General features: G+C 46.6%; 1 protein-coding gene across 2 annotated transcripts in view; it reads left to right on the top strand.

Moving 5' to 3' along the window:
* Window positions 1-26,937, top strand: part of Gsg1l (GSG1 like) — a 231,695-nt gene that overhangs the window by 178,068 nt on the left and 26,690 nt on the right. Inside the window, exons 4-5 of one of the 2 annotated variants that reach the window (XM_003477826.5) lie at window positions 8,832-8,943; window positions 25,258-25,425. In XM_003477826.5, coding sequence (XP_003477874.2) covers window positions 8,832-8,943; window positions 25,258-25,425 — 280 coding nt within the window. The remainder of the gene's footprint in view (window positions 1-8,831; window positions 8,944-25,257; window positions 25,426-26,937) is intronic. The other variant, XM_063226714.1, reaches the window with a different exon arrangement.

Genomic DNA, 26,937 nt, shown 5'->3' with positions numbered 1-26,937 from the left:
AGGGGACCATCCTAAAGCTCTGGGCTGGGGAAGCTCAGTGATCGAGCCTGTGCTTGGCATGCATGAGGCCCTGGCTCCCTCCTCAGTAACACAAACAAAACAACTGAAAACAAAAAGAAAGAAAGAAAGAAAGAAAGGGGAGCATGTTCTACAGTGACGAGGTTCCTGCCCATTGTTGGGATGAAGCCCACAAGCCTGACGGTGTCCTGGTCTCGCAAGAGCCCTGCCTAAAGCCAACCACAGCACACTGCCTGCTTCGCAGGAGCCTCCACTGCCTGCCATGCCTTCCTGCTCTCTCAGCCCCTTCCACGCTCAGCTGAGATATGCCCTCCTCCAGGGGTCTTTTCATGTGTTGCCTGAGCTAATGTTGAACACCTGAGCTCAAGCAAATCCTCCTGCCTCAGCCTCCCAAGTAGCTGGGACTGTAGGCAGCCTCTTCTGACCTCTCACCCTGCAGGCCCCTGGGCTTCCCCTCTTGGCTGCCCTGACTTGCAGGTGTGTCCACTCTGTGGCTATCTCTCGCCTCATGCTGGGATTCCTGGGCAGTCAGGCCACTTGTCCCCTGCCATATCCTCTACTTAGAAGAAAAACCTGGGGTGTCCCTCCAAGGAGCACTGCTGACTAACTTATAGAAAAAGGTGCAGAGCCAGGTGAGGAAATAGTTAAAAGGTGGGCACTGAACTATACTAAAAACAGTGGGCGCCTCTGCAGCTGCCTGCCCCTCCTGTCCTGCCCACTCTGACTCACCAGGGAAGGAGCGGGCTGAGCTGAGGCAGAGCCACAGCAGTGCTGACCCTGCATCCAATCCTGCGGGTGACAGGAGTGGTCCTCCCTGGGCCGGATGGCAGCAGGTGACCCTGAGTGCCATCCCAGGCCACAGGGGGAGAAAGAACCAGGAAGAGGAGGGAAAGAAAAATCAATCGTGCCATGTTACAGAACAAGAGAAACAAATGAACGTGGACAAAACCGAGCACAGATCTGCGAGTCGCTTGTGAGATGTGCTAGACTTCGACAGATGAAGCTGATAAGTCTGAACGTGGACGGGCAGAATGGGTGAATGCAGGAATAAAGCACAGCTCACATGCCTTCCGTACTGACAGTTACGTCATCCTGAGCGGGCCACCCACTGGTGACACCTGTTCCAGCTGCACGTGTCCTCTGCCTGAGAAGCTCAGATGGCAGCTGGAGCTGCTCAGCAAGTTTGGGAGGAGGCGTGGCCAGGCTCCAGGACGTGAGAAGGTCTGGTCATTGTGTGAGCAGATGCGGGGGCTCCCTGGGGGGCTGCTGGGGCCCTGTCCTGATTCCGACTGGGCCTTGCAGTCCTCCACAGGGATGAGGCTGCTAAAAAGAGGCAGGACTCTTAGGTCAGGGACCTGCCCCCCACCGGCACTCCCCAAGCTTGCTTCTCACCCCCACCCTGCTTCTCACCGTATTGGTAACTTGATTCAATCAAGGCATGATTTAGACATTTTAATTTGTTCTGTGGCCTGTTTTATGGTCTCGTGATCACCCGCCCTGTATTGCACTTGAGGCTACCAATGAATAAAGTTAATTTCCAATTATTAAAAGAGAAAGGAGAAGAAGGCAGACCTGGTTAATGAAAACTTATAATCCTAGCACTTTGGAAGGCAGAGGCAGAAAGCTTGCATGGTCAAACCTAGGTTCAAAATAAAAAATGGACTGGGGACATGGCTCAGTGCAAAGGCCCTGGGTTTAATCCCTAGTACAGGAAGGAAGGAAGGAAGGAAGGAAGGAAGGAAGGAAGAAAAAAAGCAAAGCTTAGTTTTCAGTGTGTGCTCAGTGACCGGTGGAAGGTCAGGCTGTCCCAGTAGGCTTCCCTCCGCCACCATCCTGCCCCCTCACTCCACCTGGTCCCATCTCATCCATGTCCCACCAGCACCCGGGAGCCTCAGGTCCCTGTATGACACACTTGGAATGCTGGCAAGTCCACATCAGGGCCCAACACACACAAGAATATTTATTTAGACACAAATGTGCCCCAAGTGTTCTCAGTAATAATGTAGCATCTTTAATAATAAGCCCTATTATAAATTAATTAATCAGCTACCTCCCTGATAGCTGCATTAAATGGAGCATGGAATTCACATCAGGCACTCAAACCAAGCAAAAAAAGGCAAACCAGTTGCAAGCCAAGTCCTGGAAATCAGATCACTGTCATCTGTCCATGTCCTCACCCAGTGGACCCTCAACTGGAGAGGGCACCCTCAGAAAGGCCCACCAGGACTCTTGTGCCCGAGACTGTGAGGGATGCCCTGAACCAGAACCCCTCCTCCCAGGGCCGGAAGATGATTTGGGTACCCTTGGTCCCCGCTCTGTGTCATCAAGCGGACTCCTCTCTCCCCACCTGTGCCCCACAACCTTGCCACCTGGGCTCGTCTGAGATTCATGAGTGCAGGTCTCACGGGGCCCGTGACACTGCCCGGCAGGCCCTGTGCCCTCCCACAGTCTGTGTTTTTTTGCTCTCTCAAATGAAAAGAACTTTTATTCCTTCTCACTTCGCAAGCCTCCTGTGCCCCAGCTGCCCGCCTCGCTCTCAGCTGTGACCTTGGCTCACCGCACCTGGTGACCCTGCTGCACCCTCTTGGTGGAGAGGACAGGAGAGAAGCAAAGCAGCTGAGAGCCCGTTTCCTCCTGGCACACTCTGCCCCCGGCTCCCCGGGGTGAGGCCCAGCCCCGCAGCCAGCCCGCTGTTCTGCAGCCTCCTCCCGCCCCTTTGCTGGACCTTGCTTTCGGGATGTCCTCTGGCTACCCTGCCCGTCCCCCTCTTTACTCTGCCATCTAGATAGCATCGAAACGCGTTGTATTTGCCACCTGCAGAATCCATTCCAGAGCCCACGCCTACTCCCACGACGATCACCCCCTTTTCCTGGGGCCCCAGGCAGTGACGTGCTTTGAAATGGTCCTCTTATCATCTCTCCTGTTCTTGACCTATTCCAGATGAGCAGAAATTTGTTCTAAAAAGCATAAACTGGGGGTGTGGGGGAGGCTGTGGCTCACTGACAGAGCGCTTGCTGGCACATGCAAGCACCCGGCTCCCATTTCCAGCACCCGCCCCCAAAAGAGCCAAAGCATAAATTAGAGCCCTGCTTAGAGCCCCCACCGCCAGCTCTGTGGCCCCCAGGCCACCTCCAGCCCTGCCCCACCTTTCCCTGCTCCCAGGCTCCCAGCCCCTCTGTTACTGCCCCAGCTGCCTACCAGCAAGTTCAGGCTCTCGGGAACCCCACAACTACAGGATCCCAGCACTTGGCCTGTTTTCTCTTCCTCCTGACACTTTCCCCTCCTTGATCTTTTCCTTTTCCTCACTGTGCTAACTGCCAGTGTCTCTTTGCTGGAACCAGAGACCCCTGAGAGTCAGACTTCTGTCCGTCTCATCCTGCCTTTCCCAATCCAGCCCACCCTGGAATGTTTCCGGCACTTGAAAAGTGTTCCAAAAATATTTGTTGACTGATTAATGAGTGATAAATGAAAAAGTGATAACTAATGAAGAAAATTTGCCTCTGGCCTTTTGAAGTCTGGTTTTATCCTAACACATTGCTACATTTGAGATAGGACAATTTTATCCAGCCAAGTACTTCCAAGAATCCCCTGGTCAGTGGTCATTTATTCATTCAACAACACATGTTAAGTGCCTATTATGTATAAGGCACTGAGTGCCTGGAGCCTGCTGAAAAGCACAGCAGATCTGTTCTCTGGACTAGTGTGCCGATTAGCTGGCCAATACAGTGAGTCTCAGCCTTGTGGTCATTCATTCAATCATTCAATACTCATCCAGGGCTTACTATACACCAAGCTCTGTTTAAGTGCTATACAAATACGAGCCACTTAATCTTCACACAAATCTATAAGGTAGGTGCCACTATCACCTCTTTATTACAGATGAAGAAACTGAGGCAAGGAAGGCACTCTACCCAAGGTCACACAATTGGAAGTCAGCAGGGCTGGCTTCTGCTCTCTCCCACTCACTGCCTTCCTCGGGCTCACCATGGCCTCTCCACATCGTCTCTTGGTGAGAGTCCCAAGCCAGCCCCTGCCCTTGATCACTGAATGGGCCAGGATTGGGGACCAGGGCAGTATCTCGGCCCTGGATTCAGGACGTAACCACGCCAGCCCAGCGCTGAACCTTTGGCACCCAGTGTTCTGCAATCTCTGGAATCACAGAGGAGCCGCATCCACCCCACCCAGAGCCTTGGCACTGGACTTGCGAGATTCCAGAAAACCCCAGCAGAGAGGTCCCCAGTGAGCTTCCTGGGGCGAGGCCAGCCAGGACGCAAGGCAGCAGCAGGAAAACCTCACTCAAATTGCCACTGATTTAGGAGGGGCAGAAAGTCACTTGCTAATCTGATGAGCTGGAAACACCCCTTCTGCTGAGGATTGTCAGGGACCTCGCTACAGGCTGAGTGTGTTTCCAGAAACACGACCAAGGGTCTGATATCTGAGGCAGAATCTTTAAGATTCAATCAGAAAGTATTGCCAAGGTATCTGTGAATGAATTGTAGTTTTCATTTATTGAGTTTTCTTAGAGCATGGCCTTTCCTACTTGGCGATAAATGGAATTCAATTGAAGAATCAATGCTTTTCTAAATGAAGACTTTGGAAAATTAATTATTCTTCCAGCTTCGGGTGTAGCTTCTGGGTGGAGCTGGGAGGCTTTGATTTAAGATGCTGTGCTGTTTTTCCTCCCCTGTCCCCTCCTGGCCCTCTCCTAGCATAAGGTGGGCTCATCCTCCTGAATGGCTCCCTTCCTCCTAGAGCGATGCTCTGAGTTCCCCGTCTGCTGTGCTTGTCTCATGGATGAGGAAACCGGGGCACCAAGAGATCAGCTAACTCTGGAAAGCCTCAGGACTGGGCAGTGAGGCTCACATGGAAGGAGGTACAGGAGACGGGGCTCTGGAGAGCAAGATCCACCTTCAGGAAAGGGCTTGGCAGTGACTAAAACAGGGGCCAGGGTCCTGCCCAGGGAACCCAACTTCTGTGTAGGACAGCAACTCCAGAGAGACTGAGTCCTGGCAGTGATAAAGTGGACAGCCTCGATTTCCAGGTCACAGCCTGTGCTGCAAAGTGTAATGATGAAAACAACATGGGCCCCACTCAGGGGCAGGGAGAGAGGTCAGTGGGACAGACGACAGGTTGGGAAATAAAAAAACAGATCCACACATACAGGACATGGGGACTGGACTATGGTTCAGCTGTGTCTTTTATTGGAAGTGCTTAGGACAAGAAATGTTTTGGATTTGGGATTTTTTTCAGATTTGGAAATATTTGGGACCCAAGCCTAAAGATAAAATTTGTTTCTGTACAGCCCAAAAGTAACTTTGTGCAGTATTTTTAGTGTACTTACCTATAGAGCACAACTCATCAGCTGAGGTCAGGTATAGTTTTCCATGTGTAATATCATGTCTGAGCTCACAAAGTTTCAGATTATGGAGCATTTTGAATTTTTTGAGAGTGATACTCTCAATCTGTAGAAATGAGTCATTTAAAATCAGTGGATGGACACTGATATATACCTCAGCAGCACAGCACCTACTTGAAAAGTGTGAAGTCCTGAGTTCAATTCCCGGTACAAAAAAATTAAAAACAATCAGTGGGGGAGCTGGATATAGTGGCATATGCCTGTAATCCATCTCTCTGAGAAGCCAAAGCAAATGAATCACAAATTTGAACCCAGCCTGAGTAATTTGGTGACTTAGCAGCTCTCTCTTTCTCTCTCTGTCTCTGTGTTTGTTTTTTTCTGTCTCTCTGTTTCTCTCTCCCCCGTGTGTGTGTATGTGTGTGTGTGTGTGCACGCATGCACACGTGTGTGTGTGTAAAAGAATGAGCTATCAAAGGTTAAAGCAATTAGCTAATCATTATAAAATTAAGTTAGATCCTATGTCACACGGTTCACCAAAATAAATTCCAGGTGAATTAACACAAGTATCTGTAGGTATGTTAGGAAAAGCACAGGAAAATGTGTTAATGATGTTGGTTTTCTTAATGGATACATGGGAAGCAAAAACTAAAAAAAAGAAAAACTGATAAATTTGACTAGATCAGCATTAAAATATATGACAAAAGCATTGTTATTAAGTGCTAAAACTTGGAAGTGATCAAATGTCCTTGGTAGATGAAGGATTAAAAAAATACACAAGTGTGGAACATCCTGACAGTGGAATATTACCCAATGATAAAAGAAAATCAGCTATTTGGCCATGGAAAGACAGGAATGACCCTTAAATGCACATGGCTTTCTACAAAAAGCCATTCTGAAAGAGCCATGGACTTTATCATTCCAACTATGTGACCTTTGGAAGAAGCATAGATAGCCATGGAGACAGCAAAGTGTTCAGTGGCTGCTAGGCCCTGGGGGACAGTGGGGAGAGAGGGATGAATGGGGGATTTTCATCACAAAATATTCTAAAGTATATGGTAATGGTAGCCATGCCACCATACTTGCGTCAAAACTTAGAATGTACAGCACCAAGAATGAACCTTAATGTACTATGGACCATCTAAGAATCAGCTCATCCGCTGTAACAAACACGCCACAGTAACACAAGGTGTAAATGATAGGGCACTCGTGGATGTAGGACAGGGTTTTATGGGAACTTTAATTTCCACTCAGTTTTCCCCTTATCATAAAATTACTTTAAAAATAGAAGGTTTATTAATTTAAAAACTGGCACACAGGGGAAAAAACAAACAGTAGACGATTTGCCATCTGTGTCATAGACAGGATCAGTATCCAGTATACATAAAGAATCCCTATCAACTGATAAAGAAATAGATTTTTTAAATGTGCACAAAGAATATTGACAAAAGTTATAAACAGGTACCTGCATAGAAGGTGAAATAAAAATGTCTAATAAAAGTGTGAAAAATGTCCAAGCTTATCAGTAATAAGGGAAATGTAAAACAATGTTAGGGTGTCAGTTTTCACCATGTGACTGGCAGCATTCTTAATGCTTTAAAATATTACATACAGGTGAGGAAATCAGTGGGTACCTGAGGGAGTTCCTGAGGGGACCCCAGCACGTGCACTGTCACCCAGTCTCCCTAGATGAACTCCCCCAACCCTGAAGAGCCACCTTGCTCTGAGATCAGAGAATATTGCCAAGTGTCCTTAGGAGGCTGACTCCAGATCACACTCAAGTCCTGTGCTCGTGGCTGGGGTCGCGGGATGGGAAGGAGGTGCACAGAGGCCTGCTGGGGGTGCTGGCTCCACTCCTGAGCCCCACTTTGCACTTCTCTCTGCTTTCAGAAGCCGCACGTCAGTAACCTGGTACTAACCGTGAGGGGAGCATTTGCTCTACAGAAATGGCAAATGGTGTACATTAGGGCTCCCCCCCCCCAACTGTTAGTACCATGTGACTAAACATTTACTACACACGCCGAAGCATAGGATATGTTCCCTGGGCTGAGTCTCAGGACTCGGGCCCTCATTTCCTCTCTGTATCTCTCTTTCTTACCTCCTCTCCTTTTCTCATGTCTCTGCCTCAGGGACAGGAGAAGAGCCATGGCGGTGAGGGAAAAGAGAGATGCTTGCTGGGCAGTTTGGAAGAACTCTGGTTTTGAGAATGTGGAGCTAGGTCTGTTGCTACTGAGCTCTCCACACACCCCGTGTGACCTCTACCACTTTCAGCTTCCATAATTTCCCTTAAAAAAGAGGACTAACTACAGCCAGGGGCCACTACAGATAGCCTCGAAGATGTCCTGGGGTCTCAGCCTCAGGGAGCAACGGACACATAAACTATGATACAAATGACTGCCTTTGGCAATGTGGAGTGAGCAACATGAACAGCAGGACATAGCCCTGATCGTCGCACTTGCTTCAGAAGACTGTTACAAAGATTAAAATAACGAAGGACAGAAAGTCTGACCGAGCACTTGGTATAAATACAAGGTGGCACCCTTGAGGGCTCTGATGCCACAGTCCACACCCTTCCGCTTCCCCCCAGAGAACTCACATTAATGCTGGTTGTGCTATAATTTGTACCCACTCAGCACTGATCTCAAGGCAGTCTTACCCTGAGTCATCAGTGATTCTCTGGACCTGCTACCATCCTCTTTGGCGGGTAGAAGGATTTAAGGCTCAGACAGGTGAAGTACCCTGCCCAGAGCCACACAAGAATAATGTGACAGAAGAGGATTCACACTCAGATCCCCTGGGATCAAAATTCCCCAAACCAGTTTGCTCTTGAACTCCCAAAACATCATATTAAAATCATGACACACATATACACAAAAGTTTCACACAGTGATATTTCCTCCTGCCTCATTTGACAGCACCAGATAGTTCATCTCATTCTCTCTTTTTTCTTTAACATGCTATTTTCAGAATCTATTACATTAATTTCATGACCCACTGGTCTAATGAGTCAAGACCTGCAATTTGAAAAACACTCTCTAAGTTGTTTCCCTCAGGTATCACTCTGCCATGACTATTGGCTAAATCTGGCCCCTTGCCTGTTGTTATAAATAAAGTTTTATTGGAACACAGCCATGCACAATCATTTACGCATTGACTCTGGCTCCCTTTGTGCTACCTTGGCAGGGCTGCTGAGTGCAGCAGAGAGCACACAATCCACAGATTGCAGGCTATTTTACTTGCCTGGCCTGTACCCGATCTCTCTCTGCCTCCTCTGCTTTTGCTTCTCTCAGGCGGCCCTCGGCCCTGTGTGCCCAACTCAGGTTCCTTGGCCTGCTCAGAAGCTGCCCCAGGCCTGCCACGTTCTGTCTTTCCCCAGAGTCCCTAACAGGCAAGCAGGCAGGCAAGGGTCTGGGGTGGGGATGAGCCCCGTCTCCTTAATGTCCTGTGTTCCTGCCTGCAGGTCTCCTGGGGATGGTCGCCCACATGATGTACACGCAGGTGTTCCAGGTCACCGTGAGCCTCGGCCCTGAAGACTGGAGACCCCATTCCTGGGACTATGGATGGTCCTTCTGGTAAGTGGCTGCTGACCCGCACGGTGAGAGCACTTTCAGAGTCCTGAGGCTCCTGGGAGGTGGGGCACCTCTTATCCCAGGCACCTGGAAACACTAGAGTGGGATTGGTAGAGGACCTCGTCTCTCTCTATCCCCCAAACTCAACTCAGATGATGAGTGTTACATTTTCAATTGCTTGCAAACAAATCAAAAGAAGGATAGGATTGTGCCCGGTGAAAACTACATGAAATTCAAATTGCATTGTCCGTAATAATAAAGTTTTCTTGGAGCGCAGCCCTGCTCACTCTGTATGTTATCTACAGCTGCTGTCACGCGGTGGTGACAATGCCAAGCAGGTGTGACAAAACCAACTCTGCTCTGGAAAATAGAAACAAAAGCTGGCAAGAAGAGTCTAGTAAGGCCAGAGGGTCCCTGGGTGTCCTGAGGGAGCAGAAGGGTCCCCTTGAGGGGACGGTCAGTGCCTGAAGCAGGCACCGTGTGGACAGGAGAGGCAGAAAAGTCAGGGCACTGCTGTATGAGTAGTGGGATCCACGCTCACCTGAGCTGGGAGTACTTCTTGGAGTGTGTGGCAGAAAAGCCAGTGGACCCAGTCAGGGTGCCCTGGATTGGAACACAGAACCCACGTCCATCAGTGTAAGCATGAAGGAAACCCATTGGCTCATGGCTCTGGGCGTGTGGTGGCTGGGTGCCAATTCTCTCCCTCTGTGGTGGTCTGGCCTGGCTTTTCCATGTGTTAATTTGTCCCCGGCCCAGCTTCCCTCTAGGTGGCGAGGAAACTTCACCTGAGTGAAGTTTCTGGTGATGGAGTCCCAGAGAACCCAAGGTGGGGAAAAAAGGGCTGGCCTGTTGGGTGCAGGTCCTTTTCTCTCTCCTGTATCCTCACGGCAGCTGGGGAAATGTTGGCTTAGCCCAGCCAGGCCCTCCTCTGGAGCTAGGAATGAGTCAAAACTCAAATAGGGCATGGATGGAAGGGATGGTAGGTGAGCAGCCAGTGTCTGCCTCAGGCATAGCTGGATCCAGGTGATCAGGTGATTTCACTTGGAACTCAGCCGTTCTCTCTCCTTGACTATCTCTGTTCACTCTGTGTTAACTTCATTCTCTAGCAGCTCTTCCCCTAAAGATGGTCACTATGAACAGTTTTGGGTTTAGAGCTTACAAATGTAGTAAACCCAGCAGAGAGGTGGGGTTTCTTTCCAAATTTTCCAATGAAAATCCTGGTTGTGATCCCTAAGCCAGTGATTTAGACCCTGGGGATACAGGACCCCTCTCAGGGCCTACCCTAGGTCAGCAGGGTCAAGCCCTTGGCAGGGAGAGGAGAAGTCCCCAGTGGTGGCACAGTGGCTGTTAGCCAGTGAGGGAACACACACTGGAAAGACCCCAGGACCCAGTCACCCACCACTCAGGCTGTCCAGATCTGGGCCTGGTGCTCGGGAACCTGGTGGCCCTTTTGGTTACTTAGCACCTTCCCTGGGGACTGCCTCCAGGACAGCCCTTCTTCGAGGAACACAGCAGGGCTGTGACAGCCGTGTCACATGGGGAGAGACAAGTGACCAAGCCAAGCTCTGACCCTGCTGCATTGGGGTATGGAGGGGCAGCTCACAGAAAGCTGCAGGGTCCCAGGAAGAGTTCTGTGGGGGGAAACTGGGCAGAAGGCCACGCGGTTGTGTAAATCCTGGAGGGAGATGAGCGTCCTGTGGGAGGTGTCAGGACAGAGCAGGAGGGCAGGCAGAGGGTTTCAGACCTCTGGGTCTCCTCTCACTTCTGCCCCTCCCCACTCTTCAAGGGTGGCTCCACCCTTTAAAGGCAAGGAGACCTTCATCTGTTAACACCAGCCCCATTCTCTAAGCAGGGAGCCAGCTCTAATACCCCAGAGAGTTCCCTTCAAACCCTCAGCCTTGGAAGGTGGTCAGCTTGCCCTAGAGAGGCTCATAAAGGAGGGGAACTCCCATTGTTGATTGTTGACCGAATGTGTAATGACCCTGATGTGTCATGAATCACTACAGAGCTATGAGGTAGGTACTTCACAGAGTACAGAGGGCTCCTGGAGCCACCTACATACCAGCCTATTGGGGTTAGAGGGGGGGATTTGAACCCAAGCAGTTTGGCTCTGACACAGTGGGTTGAGAGGATGACTCATGGGTATGCCGAGCCCCATGTCCCATGCAAAGCAGCTTTTCTATATGCACCAGCTCCTTTTTTTCCTTTTGTGACACTGGAGACTGAAGCCAAAGCTTTCACAGTGAGCTACCTCTTTTGTCCCCTTTTATAAATTTCTTATTTTGAGACATGGTCAGTGATCACTAAGTTACTAAATTGCCCGGGCTGAGCACAAACTTTCCTGCCGCAGCCTCCTCGTGTGCTGGGATTATGGGTGTGCCCACCACACCTGGCTCTGGCTTTCTCACGTCACTGCTACCAGTGGGAGCTTTAATATGCACAGTGGTCTTGTGTTGCATAAGGAGACTCAGTAATGTTAGGTCCAACAGGTTTCTGCCGCCCCTCCCACCCCCCTCCTCCTGGGCTCAGAGTCCCACAGAACCTGCTGGTGGCACCCACAGGCCTTTCTTTCTTAGGAGACCACAGCCTCCTGCCCTGTGGCAGTGCTCCAATCCACTCTTCCCCTCCACGGAGCCCTGGGAGCAGTTTTCACTGCTCGAATTAGGGTCTCACAGGGCTGTGTCCCGCCCCCTCTCTTATTTAATAAGTGTGAGGCCACCTGTCACAGCCCTGGCCCCAGAGAGGAGATGGGCTAACGTCTATCCCAGCAGGAGAAGGATGAGGCTGAGGGGTGGGGCTTCAGAGCTTCAGTTTTGGGGAGGGATGCATCAGAGGAAGTCAGAGGCCCCTCTTGTACAAGTCTGGTGGCCCTATGTCCGGTGAGAAGGGCATGGAAGATGACGCTTTGGGATCGGCTCTGGCCCTTGCCACCTGTGAATGTGGCCAAGCCACTTATCCCTCTGTGCCTCAACACCCGCAGATGCGAAATGGGGTGGCCCATTTTCACCTCAGGGGCTCTCACAAGCAGTGTCTAGTTCTCTGCTGCATCACCCTAAAATCTAGTGGCTGAAAGTAAAACTGTGTATTATTACCTTGTAGTTGGGAAGGTTGAGTGGGCTCAGCCTGAAGATGTCATGAAACCCCAGTCCACACTGACTGGGGCTGAGTCACTGGGGACATGATCAGGTAGGGATCCGTGGTCTGGGGGTGGCTGCCCCAGCATGGAGGCTGGTCCCTGGGAGAGTGACCCAAGGACATTGGAGAGTGCCAGAGGACAGGAGGAGGAAGAGGAGGAGGGGGAGGCTGCCAGAGTTTGGCACAAAGCTCCGACAGCATCACTCTGCTATTTTCTGTTGGTCACAAGTGACAGGGCCAGGTTCAAGGGGAAGCGAGAGCCCCAGGCAGGAAGGATGCTCCCTGGGCCATCTTTGGAGAGCAGCTACCCAGAAGTGAAAATGAAGTAACGTAGAGAGGCCTTGGCACAGGGTATGTGCCCCACAATTGACAGATGCACTAGGCTAGTACCCAAGGCCTCCAAGCCCCAGCTCTGTCACCTCCAGAACAGGAACAATAGCAAGGAGTGTTTCCCAGGGTTGCTTTAAGAGTTGTGTGAGACCAAGCTCTTAGAGTGCCTGATTAATGGCATTGATTCTGAAGGATGCCAGGGCTTTGGGCCACTTTCATTTGCTGAGAGGCATGTCGTCCAGATGCCCAAGGGCCCCCATGCCCTCCTTTGGAGAGTCCTGGTGCTGCTTCTCTCTCTGACTCTGTGCCTCACTCTCTCCAGCTGGAATAAGGCCCTGGTAAGAAGGCCCGGGGTTTGATGAGGGCTGGCGACACTAGCTTCGCCAGGCACAGTGAGAGGCTCTTTACCAGCCCTAAGCTGCCTCTGCCTGTCCCTGGCTCCCAGGGTGAAGTCACAGTTCCCACTTTTAGGGATCAGGAAGCAGGCACCCAGGGTCAGTTCTGCTGCCCAGAGTTGGTCACCCAGTTAGCTCCAGAGGCTACTGACTGCCTGCAGCCCTGGCTGAAAACACTGGCGGATATTTTGTTTGCCCTGCCACAAATTTTTTTAAATTTTGTATTTATTTTCTAGCATCTAAAAAGATACAGTTTTTTGCCTAACAGCCCAGCATTGTGCTTCGCATGGACTGGTGGAAGGTCTGTCTGTATGTGAGCCGCTAGGCCAGTGGGGCCAGGCAGCCAAGTGATCACAACTGCACCTTCTGATGGGCGTGCAACCCAGCTCCCCCCAGCCCCTGGTGCCTAGTGCTTACCCACACTTTCCTCCCTTGGGTCACCTGCCTGACCCGGTCTGGCCTGTGACCCTGTCAGCTGTCCTGGTGACGCCAGGAGAGAGGGAAATGAGCCCTACACAAATGCTGGCTGCTTCTGTATCTAACGCAACAGAAAAATGGAAACCAGGTGCTCTTTCATCCATACGCGTATAAAACTGTCCCAAAGTCACTCTGCAGACTGAGGGTAGTGGGACACTGGAGTTTAGGTCATAAGAGCTAGAAGGCATTTGGCCCAGGTCCCATAGCAAGGGCAGCAAGCTGGGCGGGCCCCAGAAGGTCCTCTTTCTCATCCTGGTGGTGCCTCTGGTGCCATCTCTGTGGAATTCCTGGCCACACTGCTGCCCTCCTCAACTCTCCGTCTCTGTGACTCAGTGGGAGCAGCAGGCCTTGTTTGTTCCTTGTTGGGGACTCTGGGCCACCCCTGTCCTGTATGCAGGCTGAACTCACATTGCAGTAGGATAGTTCCTCAGGGAGCCGCTCTCCTGCTGTGACCTTAAAAAGCCGGGGCTCCCAACATCACTGGGAGGACTTTGCTGTGTCTGCTGGTGCCACTGGCAGGAGGCTGTGTGGTCATCAGGCACTTGCCCTTGCCTGTGTCCCTGAGGCAGGTGGCTCTGACCTCCTTTTCTCTACAACTGGAGCAAGGAAAGGGATGTTGTTACCCAAGATGACGTGAAGAAAGGACCTGGGCCCCTAGGGCTGACTGACACTCAGCTCCTGGTGCTGTTGGGTTACTGAGCTCTGAAGGTGATCTGGACTGGATGTTCGCACCTTGCTCTGTCCCTAGCAGTGAACTGGCCTGCAGTGGCTGTGGGCAGCCTCCCTGCATGATCAGTGACAATCTTCCCCCTGACCTGGCCCATGTATCTCCAAATCTGTCCTCGGCATCCCTCTGTCCTTGCCTCCGCAGAACTCCTGGAGGGCAGAGTAGGTTGACAGCCACCCCCTCCCCGTCACCATCTTCCCCTCTCCTCCCCAGTGTCCACTCTGCTCTTGGCTCTGAAAACCAGGCCAACCACCCACATATCTGATTGCAGCAGGTCGGAAACTCATGCTGCAGTCACTGCAGGTGCTCAAACTCAAGAGTTTTAAAACTGTGCCTTTGTATCCCTGGGGCCTCGGGTATGAGAGGGAAGGGAGAGAAAGATTCATGGGTGTACCTGAGCCTTTGAGCCACAGGGACAGAGGAACGGTGGCTTGTGGTTCCATGCTGCTTTTTTTCTATCTATTGGCCAGTTTTTTATTTCACTGTACCTGCATCCATTCTTTCACTCACCATTCACTCATTAATGGACAACTACTACACACCAGGCACCGTGCAAGATGTTGACATAGCAGGGAACAAAACGCCTCCTGGATTCACAACATGAACAGTCTGGGATGTGATAATGGCCTAGAATGAAAACATTAAAGGGCTTCCACTTCTGGGAGGACAGAGTAGACAGGTCTCTCTACCCCTCCTGCTCAACACAACTAAAGTCCCTGGATGTTCTACCTGACACAGACACAAGAGGATTCATCAGGTTGGGTTGAGAGACACCACATTGCTCAGTTCTTCTTGTGTTGTACAACACAGACCTGGATTTGAAGAAGTTCAACTTAGAAATGTCATAAGGCACAGGCAGGAAAACAAAAACACAAAATCCCAACAAAAGCCTGCTTTCTCTACTACCGAGGCAGAAAGCTTTTAGCAATAACTGTTCTACTCCACCCATATATTCTAAGAAAAAAACCCTGCGGTTCCAACCTCCCTGCTTCAGCCAGGGATGGGAGCTCAAGTTTTGACCTTACTGAACTTTAAGGAGGCACCCCATCCTTCCCCTTGCCAGAGTGGCACCAGTGTAAAGAGCACCCTTCTCTGGACAGTAGCCAGCCCACCTAGCCCTGAGTGCAGTGGAACCCACGTGGGAGTGTGGGATTCAGCCTCCACCACACAGCAGCAAGATGCCCTTCTCCCTCCCTGCTTGCCTGTGTCAGAAGAGAATTACTTGAGAAAGAAGATTTTTGCCATTACCTAGTGATAATGAGGTTATTCCCCCTCCATGATGTCAGTATAGGCCACGTGGGGAGCAATAAGAGGCAACCCTGCCCCACCTCCAGGCTGAGGTCAGCAGAGGCCCAGTGGGGAGCCAGAATACCCACTCCTTCCTGCCTGATGCTTTCTTCAGCTTGAATGTCAGTGCTGTCCTAGTGAGAAAGCTAGACCCACGTTCCTACCCAGAAGTAATGGTCTGTGCATCGCCTTCCCTTGCCAGGATGATGTCAAGGAAGCCAGGTAAGACTGATGGTTTACATGAGATACAGAGTCCCAGTTTAAAAAATCCAAAATGTGACAGTTGCTTCTGTAATTACTTATTGTTCCAAGGATCAGAGACATCTCAATTTGAATAAAAAAGATGATCAATAGATCCCAATGCTGAAATTACAGGGGTGTTTGAATTATCTGACAAAGAGCAATCATCATAAAAATATATTGATGAGTGGTTATAAACATCTTTGAAAACAATGTGAAGTCCTAAATAAAGAAGTATAAAGCATAAAGAAAACTCAAATGGAAATTGTAGAACTGAAAAATACAGTAACCAAAGTAGAAAATTCAATGATTGAACTCAACAGCAGATTGGAAATGGCAGATGTAAGCAGTGAAATTAAGAAGAACACAACAGAAATTACCCAGTGTAGACAACAGAGAGCAAATGAGCAGGGCCACAAGGGCTTCTGGGACTATAATCACACATCCAACATTGGGGTCTGAGAAGAAAAAGAAAGGAAGGGGGACTGAAAAAGTACTCAAAGAAAGATTGCTGAAAACTTCCCACATCTCATAAAGATATATATTTACAAAATCAGGGAGCTCAATGAATCCCCACGTAGTAAAATTTAGAGAAATCTGTACCAAGACACATCATAGTGAAATTTTAAAAAATGAAAGTCAAAGGAAAAATCTTAAAAGCAGTTAGAAAAGAGCAACATGTTAGCTACGGTGAAAAGCAATTTAAATGACAGTGGATTTTACACTGGAAACCATGGCAGTTAGGGGGAAGTGGCACTGTGTCCTTCATGCTCTGAAAGAAAAGAGCTGTCAACTCAGGATTCCATAAATAGCCAAGATACACTTCAGGGGTGAAGGGGAAATCGGGGCATCCTTAGCTGAAGGAAAACTATGAACATGTGTTACCAGTGGACAAATCCTTAAAAATAGCCCAAAGGAAGTTCTCTAATATGAAGTAGAGCAAAAAATAGGAATTTTTGAACATCAAAAAAGGAGGAAAAATGGAAAGAGAAATTTTAGGTCTCATCTTGAGTTTTCTAAATTACATTTTATGGTTGGAACAAAAATTATAAACATTTGATGCGGTTCTAAATATTTGCCAAGGAAATATTTATGGGGGGAAGGTGATGGGACATAAAAGGAGCCTAGACTCTTATGATTCATCGAAGTTAGTAAAATGTCAACAGCAGTGGATAGAACACGAGGCTTAGAGGGTCCAGCATCACAAGAAAGGATCATATCACTTATTACTGGCCCAGGAAAAGATCAGATTCAATCTTAAAAATGTTCAAGTAGCCCATAGGAAGGTAGGTAAGATAAGGAAAAAGAGAAATAATAAGCAGAACAAAAAAAGGGAGATGTGGTGGCAACCCCTATAATCCCTGGCAGGAGGACCACAAAGTTTGAGCCCTCCTGAGCAACTTAGCAATTTAGAGCCTGTCTCAAAGAATAAACAGAAAAAAGGGTTGGGGATGCAGCTCAGTGCAAAGGTCCTGTGTTCAATACCCAGTACTGGAGGAAAATGCAGAAAAAAGAATATAATAGCAAAATAAATTGATAGAATTAAGTTATATAAGCATTCTATTAAAAGTTAGAGACTGGTAGGATGGATTAAAAACATAACTATACATAACTATATACTCTCTGTAATAAACTCTAAATATAATGAGCTAAATATGTTGAGTGTAAGATGATGGAAAGCGTGTATCCTGTAAGTATTAAGTAAAAGGAGTCAGAGCTAGCTATACTAACACCAGCGTTCCTTGACTTATGCTAGGATTTTATCCTGCTACTCTGATTGTAAATTAAACCTGTATTTAATACAGCTAGTCTACTAATCACTGTAGCTTAGCTTAGTCTACCTGAAATGTGCTTAGAATGCTTATCTTAATCTACAGTTGGGCAAAACCATTTAACACAAAGCCTATCTTATATTTTTTAAAAGTGCTAAAAACTTTATACATAGAGCTGGGCATTTTACAGACATGAAGCGCAAAACAAAATACAGTATAAAAAATTGGCAGCACAGTACACAACAGAGTATTGATTGTTTACCCTCATGATTATATGTTAGATTGGGAGCTATGGCTCATGGCCACTACCCGGCATCACAAGAAAGGATCAGGAAAGATCAGAATTCAGAATTGGAGGTGTGATTTCTATTGAATGCATACCACTTTCACAGAACCATCAAGATGAAAAATTGGAAGCTGAGTCGCTGAAAGTCAGGGACCCTCTATAGTAAATAAAGCAGGCAGGCAAAGAGCAAAGAAAATCATTAGAAGTCATCAACGATGGTGTATGTCTCTGATCCCAGCACCAGGGGGTTGAAGCAGGAGGATCACTGCAAGTTCAAGGCCAGCCTGGGCTACAAAGTGAGTTCAAGGGTGGTTTGAACTGCACAGCAAGAGCCTGTTTTAAGAGCAAACAAACACTGATGAGATCAATGAGTAAAGTATACAGTAAGACTTAGAAATGTCAACATTCTCCTCTAAACAACTAGTAGAGCAACTAGGCAGAAAATCAGCAGATACAGAATAACTCAACAACCTCATCAATGAATAGGATATAACTGGCATTTATGAAACACCCCAGCCAACAACAGCACAATACACTTTCTTTTTAAATGCTTTCATGACATATACCAAAACAGAACATGTCATGAACTATATAACACAAGCTTCAACAAAATTTTAAAAATTAAAACCATATAGCACACATTCCCTGACCACAATGGAATTGAGAAGACAGGAAAATCTGAAAAGACTTGGAAACTAAATAATTTACCTCTAATATACTTCCAAAATACAGCTAAAGCTCTACTGAAAGGAAAATTCATAGCATTCAGAGCTTATTTAGAAAAGAGAAAATGATTCAAATCAGTAATAAAAGTTCCCACTCCAACAGTCTAGAAAAAAAGAAAAGCAAAGTAAACCCAAAGCAAACAAAAGAAAGATACAAATGAAAATCAATATAACTGAAAGCAAACAAAAATCATAGAGAAAATCAGTAAAACAAAAAAATTTGGTTCTTAAAGAAGATAAATAAGACTGAAAAACCTCCAGCAATGTCAGGAATGAAACAAGGTGTCACCAAGACCCTGAAGACATTAAAAACATAAAAGCATACTTACAAGCAAATCTACGTATATAAATTTGACAACTTGGATGAAATGGATCAAGTTTTCTAAAAGCACAAACAAGTACAACACACTCAATATCAAATATATAATTTAAATATCCCTGTAACTGTTAAGAAGTTGAATTCATTATTTTAAAGCTTCAAAAAAGAAATGTCTAGGTAAAGATAATTTTATTGGAACATCCCACCAGCATTTAAATAAGAATGAACACCTATTTTCTTTCAGAAACTAGAAGAGGACGGAACATTTTGCAATTCATTTTGTTAGGTTAATATTATCCTGATAAGAAAACCAAAGAAAGTGTAAAAAACAGAACCATAAACTAATAACTTCCGTGAATACAGATGTCAAAATCCTTAGCAAAGTAATAGCAAATATGATTCAGCAATGTATTTTAAAAGTATGCAATGTGACATGTAGAATTTTTTCCAGAGATGGAGGCTGGTTCAATATTTGAAAATTGGTCAGGAGTTATTTATTATGTTAACAGATTAATGAAGAAAATCACACAGCCATATGAACTGACACAGAAAAAACACGTGACCTAACATTTATTTATGATTTTAAAAAACTTCCTGAAAATTAATATTAAAGGGGAAGGTTCATCAACTTGATAAGTAGCATCTGTGAGATACATAGAGCTAACACTGTGCTTAAGAAAGTATTTTCTGGGGCTGGGGATTTAGCTCAGCGGCATAAGCGCCTGCCTTGCAAGCAGGCAGACATGAGTTCGATCCCCGGTAACTATAAAAATGAAAAAGAAAAAGTATTTTCCTCTCTACTGTTAGGCGTACCACTGTTGGTCACCATAATGCTGGAAGTTCTAGAGAGTAAGGCATGCAAAGGAAACAAAAATCACACAGTTAGAAAGGGCTAAATGAATTATACTTCCTCACTGATATTATTGTATATGTAGAAAAGTTCAAGGAATCTGCCAAAAACTGCTTAGAACTGATAAATGAGTTCAGCATAATCTTAAGATAGAAGATGAAAATACAAAATCAACCTTATTTCTATGAAATAGTAATGAAAAATTGGAAAAAATTAAAATTGCAATACCATTTATACTAAAAACTGGAAATAGGATTAAGTGTAATGAAACTTCAGTGTAATAAAACAGAACTGTTTGCTCAAAATCATAAAATCAAAAAAATCAATGATTTTAATAAATGAAATGGCATACCATGTTCGTGGATCAAAATATAAAGTATGAAGATATTAATTCTCAAGTTGGTACACAGGCCCAATATAATTCCTATAAATATTTCAGCAAGATGTCTTACACATAGAGAGAAGACATTTTTCTTTGCAGGAAATAGTTTTTATTGAAAGTCAGAAGACAATGATAGAGGACTCAGTCTTGAGTGGCTGAAGGGAAACCCTCTGATGAGGTGCTGCAGACTGGGTCCTGTAGAGGCAGGAGGCTGGCATTAAAGGTCAGCTGGTGGGCCAGGGTCCAGTGTATCACTGTCAGAGTCCTGGCTTCCTAGCTCTGGAATTTTCAAGGCTGAGGGGTGGTTCTGTTCCCGTGGAAGGACTATCTCTGTTTGTGGTGGCTTCAATTGTGTGAGTTTCTGTTTTCCTGGAAATCAATTGATGACAGGTTTGCAAAATGTTTAAAGACTTCTGTGGCAGCTGAATGCCGCTGTAAACTTTTAATCTTGATGTTCTCAGTTTTGAGGCTCATGTTTTGTGATCATATAAATTCGGAGCTAATCAGTCCTGTCCTGTCCCAGCAGCTGACTGGAGAATTAAATGATCAACTTATCCAAATGCAGAATGGAGAGGAGATCGCACCCACAGTAACTGAGGATGCAAAGTGAAGATCTAGCCTTGTTCTGTTTTTGGTTACTTGGTTGAGCATCTGTAGATCCAGGTGAAGAGTCATATTTTACAGCAAAAATGATTTTTAAGTCCCTGACTCCCCAAGGAAAAAAAATCCACAAACAATACTTTTTTTCTTTCTTTTCTTTTCTTTTTTTTTTCTTTTTTCTTTTTTGTCTTTTTGAGATGGGGTCTCACTATGCAGTCAGGCTGGCCTTGAGCTCATTTTGTAGTCCAGGCTGGTCTCAAATTTGCAACGATCCTCCCACCTCAGCCTCCCGAGTGCAGGGATTACAGGCATGAGCCACCACACCCGGCTTGTTTTTGTTTTTTTGAGATAGGGTCTTTCCGTGTAGTTTAGGTTGGCTTTGAGCTCGCTGTGTATCCCAGACTGGCCTCAAATGCATAGTGATCCTCCTGCCTCAGCCTCCCTAATTCTAGGATTATAGATGTATATCACCATGTATGGTACAAATAATGCTTTTAATGAAAATAAGGGAAGGGTCTGGGATTTGACTGTTTCTCACCCAATGGTGGTCTCTAACTATGTCACGACTGCATCAATTTCAGGACCAGTTTGTTGCAGAATTCTCTCAGGACTGATTTCTTGAGGAAGAGTGGTTTTCAGGCTGCCAATTTCCACTTCATTATTCTGCTCTGCAGAAGTCCAGCTGGATAACAGCCATAGCGATGGCTTATTACAGTAGTGAAATGGAAGTCATAAAAAAGTTCCTGTTTATTAGACATTATTAAATAAAAGTCTATTTTGAGAGCTTTCTTACTAAGTATATAATAAGGAATAAATTGCTTTATATTATGTGTTAGGCGGATATTAGAGGGCTTGAGAGTTGGGGGAGGGGAATAGCATGCTTTGCTAATGATAGATGAAAAGACTTTAATGCATAATAAATTTATAATCACTTGTTAGATGTCAGACATGAAGCAGTCTTACAGGGTTAAAATTTATATGCAGAGAAAAAGAAAATAGAATAACTAAAACAAATTTATAAAAGAAGAATAAAGGGAGACAAATCATTGTACCCTGCTTCAAGATTACTATATAACTACAGCAATCTAAACTGCATATTAGTGGAGGGATAGTGACATAGATCATGGAATAGAATAAAGTCCCAGAAATAAATGTATACACATATGCCTAAGTTTTGACAAATGCGCAAATCAATTCAGTGAAAGAGGGATTAAATTTTTTAACAAATGATGCTGAAACTACTAGACATTCATGGACTAAAGAAATCAGCTTTTATCTAGACTACACATTTTTTTCTAAAAATTAATTCAAAATGAATCACAGCCAGGTTGCAAACTGTAAATCTACAAAACTTTTAGAAAATATAGTAGAAAATCTTTGGGACTTAGAGCTAGACAAAGAGTTCTTAGATTCTGATCAATCAAAATCATAAACTGAAAATTTAATCAATTTGATTTCATTAAAATTAAATACTTTTGTTCTATGAGAGACCATATTGAGAAGTAAAGAAAAAGTAGATATTGAGAGAAAATATTCATGAGCCACATATCTGACAAAGGACTAATATCTAGTAATATATAAAGAACTTTCAAAACCCAACAGTAAACAGCTTCAGGAACAACAACAAAACCACCTAAGCAGGGCGTGAGCAAAAGATATGAACAGACCTTTTACCACAGACAACATATAGATAGTAAGTCAATAAATAAAAAGTTATTTCATACCATTAGCCATTAGGAAAATACAAATTAAAGCCACAGTGAACTGTTCTTACACATCTATCAGAATAGCTAAAATAAAAAGTAGAGACATCACCAAATGCTGGTGAGGATCTGGAGAAACATACATTGCTGGCAGGAATACATTCAACAATATAAACAAAGGAACTGTTAGTATATACATGCAAAATACCTCCCAAAACCTGAATGATTCTCCAGAGACTTATGCTGAGTGAAAAAAAAGTTGAACCCAAGCATACACACTGTAAGGCTCCACTTACAGTAAAATTCTTGAAGTAGCAAGATTATAGAAATAAAGAACAGATTAGTGGTTGCCAGGGATTGGGGAGAGAACCTGGGAAAACATATTGGAAGTCCAAGGATCCTGCTGCAGGCAGTGGGGTCGCGGATCAGATTAGCATCTGGGAAGGAGAAAGGAGGCCACGTGCCTGCAACAAGGGGAATCAGCTCAAGGGCAGCTGACTTGACTCCACCTGTGTATGTACACCAGATGAAAAGGTAGCACAGGTCAGCTGGCTTTGGACCTGTCCAGCAGTTACCTGTCTGCCTCTACTCCAGCCCTGTACCTTCTGGTTCTGGAAACTGGGGTTTAGCAAATCCACATCCTCCCTGGGAAAACTCCCCACCACACATCAGGGCTGGTCCAACCAGGTATTCTCTCCTGAGCAATGGAGCTGAAGATTCTTTTTCACTCTAGGATGTTCTCTGTACCAATACAATGGAGGGGAAATGGCGGAGCTGGGCTGCCATGAGTTATGCTCGGCCTCACCAGCACACTTTGTTCCTCCTGGCAACGGCCTCTCAATTCTCTTAGAGGTCTCTCCACTGCTCCTACAGGACGTTTTACTTGGCTCAGATCTCCAGTTTGAGTGCCTGAGATCCTTCTGTTCCATCTCCTGGCTGGATTGGAAGTCAGACTTGGTCATGATTAAAATTTCTGCAGTGAAGACTAGAAATTCACCTCAAAATCTGTGACTTTAAAGACTATAAATTGGCATTGGAAAGTGAATGCCAAAGAAGGGAAATTATGGAGAGCACTGTGTAAGAACTTTTGTTGCCCATGACAGAAACCCAATTCAAACTGACTTAAGAGGAGAAACCCAGATGAGGAACTTTGGCTCCCATGATTGACAAGTGCAGGGTAAAGACTTTGGCTGCTTTCTCTTGAACCTTGTTGTCAGGCTGGGTGGTGGCAAGATGGTCCCTGATGGCTCCTGGTTGAAAGCCAGCAGACTAATACTTAGAAGTCCAGTGAGTCCTGGTTCCGCGTGGCTTGAGCCAGAGCCCTGGGATTGAGTCTCCTGGGCATGACCTGGGTTACATGGCCATGCCTGAATTGGTGACTGATGTCAGAGAATGCAGTGCTCTCATTGGCTGAGCCTAGGTCATGTGCTTACTCTAGAGTTTGGGATGAATTGATCCTGGAAGGAAGGAACAATGATTGTTGATCAGGCAAAGCCAAGATACTCTGGAATCCCAGAATAAATCTCTTCTACCACTCTCCACTGTCAAGGTCTGCGTTTCCATAACAGAGTACCAAGAGGAATACCAAACCGCTCAGCTCCACCGCTCAGGAGACAGCATCTGATCAGACCAGCTTTGCTTAGATGTCCAGCCTTACCCAGTCATCATACTGGACCCTCCAGTGGTAGGAAAGTTTTTAGAGGCACCAGCTTGACACTTACTGACACTCGGGGCTTCTGGAAACTCTAAATTAGCTCTTTATCACGAAAGGGTCTGGAGAATTTATTAATGGTTTTGGCCTTGGAGGAAATAGATGATTATTAAAGATCCCTTTGAAAAAGGCAGAATCCTCAGAGTCCCCTTACTTTCTATCTGGAGGTCTGTGGGGCTGACGGAGTGCAGCAGTGATGCACGGGGATGCGGGTTTGTGGGAAGCTGGCAGGAATGAGGCCTGAGCTCTCAGCGGTATAGGTTTGGGGTAGCAAAACTGAGCCCTTGATTTGGAGGAAGCTAGTCATTGAGACAGAAGCTGGAGAGCAGAGATCTGGAAACTGGACCAAGTGTAACTGGAACAAAGCAGGAACCCCGTTCCTGGTACTAAATATGGATGTGCAGTCTTAGTTACAAGCATCAGGTGGGAGGCCATTTCCAGAACTGAGCTGTACTCTGCTGAGTCTCCTGGCCTGTCTCTACCCCTCCTTCCTTCCAGGTATAGTTAGGACAATATACAGCTTTGTGCTGGGCTCTGAATGTACACCATGCGAGAGCAACCAGGCACCTTACTGGGGGCAGGGGTACAGAAGTGTGGTGTAGACAGCCAAGCAGATGGGGGTAACTTTATCTTCCAGAGAGCATTTGGAAACCAAGCCATAGAGAAGGGGGTAACAAGCATGTCTGCACAATGAGGCCAGTAAGGTGAGCAAGCCCTTGCCGAGAACCTCTCATGTGTCAGTGATTCTCTAAGGGGTGTTTAATGAGTCACGTCCTTCAATCTGTGAAAAGGCCCCAAGGCAGAGACATTGCTATGTCAATGGAAATGGACTGGGAAAAAGGAGGCAGAGAGGCTTAGAATCTCACCCAGGGTCACATGTGAACAGAGCTAACTCATGAGAAAAGCGCTGCCTCGGCTCCTTCTCCGTCATCACCTCCAACTAACCACATCCTCACCCCAGCATCCTGGTCTCCCATGGTCTGGGAATGTTCTCTCTTGACTTTTCTCTCTGTGTGTACCTTTTCTCCTGGGATGCCAGTCCCCGGCCAACTTTTCCTCATCCTCCCAGGCTCAGCATAAGCACCACTGTATCCTGGTAGTAGCCATTGATGCCAGCCCCTCTCTCTGATGGGAATGACTTGCTGTCTTCTTGATTCTCCCTGATGGCCTCAGTCATGTCTAGATCTCGGGGTATGGATTACTCTTTGTTCCAGATAAAACGTGCATAGCCACCGGACCTTTCTCTTCTCTAGGCAGCAGTTCTCACAGTCAGGCTCCATGAAGGCAGCCAGGCAGGGATGAGTGAATGTTGGGTGGTTGGGAGATTTCCTGTCCCCACCCACCCTCACTGTGGCATCTCTCTCCTGCTCTCTCACAGCCTGGCGTGGGGCTCCTTTACCTGCTGCATGGCAGCCTCTGTCACCACTCTCAACTCCTACACCAAGACAGTCATTGAGTTCCGGCACAAGCGCAAGGTATTTGAGCAGGGATACCGGGAGGAGCCGACCTTCATAGAACCAGAGGCCATCAAGTACTTCCGGGAGAGGTCAGTGCCCATGGTGTCACCTCTGGCCATTCCCACTGCTGGGAATCTGAAGCCCAAGACCTGGCCTCTGAAGTCACAGGGCCCCTTTGACAAACCTGGAGGGAGTGGCCCAGCAGGTGTCTGGGGGGCTGTGGGGCCACAGGGATAGGTTGTGGGAGGTGGGGTTTGGACTATCATGTTGGAATATTTGGGGCATTAAAGGTTTTGTGGGGCATGAAGTTGCCTTTGTCTTATGTGATTGGACCACAGGAAACCCAGAAGAGAACCTAACTTGAATGCTTGCATTCAGTCCCATGCTACCTGAGCTATGGCACATAGGCTGACCCAAGGCTTCCTTCTTAGGCCATGTTCAGTATTAAGAAAAAGAGGACCCAACAATGGGACCCCAGAAATGGGCAGCTGCTAGATGACAATGGTTTTTGAGGTCAAGGTGGCATCTGATTTCCTGGGTCTTTGGATTCTATTTGGAAACAAAGGAGATAGTAATATGTGATGACTGGATGGATAAACAGATAGACAGGGGAGGGATGGATAGCTGAATGTTGGGTAGGTTGATGGATAGAATGATGGATGATGGATGGATTGGTGGATGGATGGATGGTTGAGTGGGTGTTCAGTTGCATGGGAGGATAAACAGGCAGACAGAGAGGGAGATAGATTAATGGAAAGAGGGAAGCAAAAGCAGAAAAATGAGGCAAATGAATGGGTAGATGGATGGGTTAATGGATGGGTGGATGGTTATTTGGGTGGGTAGATAATCAGTTAAGCAAAGGGATGGATAAGTAGGTGGAAATGTTAATGGATGGAGGGAGGGATGAGTGGAAGGAAAGACACGCAGATGGATGGATGGATGGACGGATGATTGAGTGGGTAGATAGGTAAGTAAACAGAAGCATAGATGAGTAGGTAAGTAGATTAAGGGAGGTAGGGAAAGAGGTAAGGAAGGAGGATAGGATGAATAAGAGAACAGACAGGCAGATAGATGAATGGATTTGTAGATAGATAGTTGAGTGATTGAAAAGTAGGTGAATAGGTGAGTGGATGAATGGATGGGTGGCTAGATGGGTGGGTGAAAAAGTATGTAGGTGTAGGGGTGGATGAGATAGATAAATAGAGTAATAGAGAGAGGAAAGGATGATGGAAGGCCATATAGGCATATGGATCAGTGGATGGATAGATGGATGGACAGATGGATGGATGAACAGGTGGACGGATGGATAGATGGACGGATGGACAGATGGATGGATGGACAGATGAATGGATAGATGGGAGGATTTCAAAAGCTGATGACATTCTTAGGCAAAGCTCCTCCCAGAAGCCTTGCTCTGATGAAGCCACCAGAACCCTGGGATTTCTCAGCCTCCCTCCAGGGCTGAGCACTTCTTTGGTGTTCCCTTCACTGTTTCCTGCTCTCTTGGCTCCGTCCAAAGCCAGGTCTGTGGGTCAGCGACCTCAGCAGCTCCCTAGTGGACTGCCACCTACATTCTTCAGCGGCACTGTCTTCCCTGGGCT

Source organism: Cavia porcellus, unplaced genomic scaffold (genome assembly GCF_034190915.1).
Source record: "Cavia porcellus strain 051 isolate PalLab524CR breed Dunkin Hartley unplaced genomic scaffold, mCavPor4.1 scaffold_16, whole genome shotgun sequence".
NCBI lineage: Eukaryota > Metazoa > Chordata > Mammalia > Rodentia > Caviidae > Cavia > Cavia porcellus.
The sequence above is the reverse complement of the archived record's forward strand: the minus strand, read 5'-3'. Positions and strand labels throughout refer to the sequence as shown.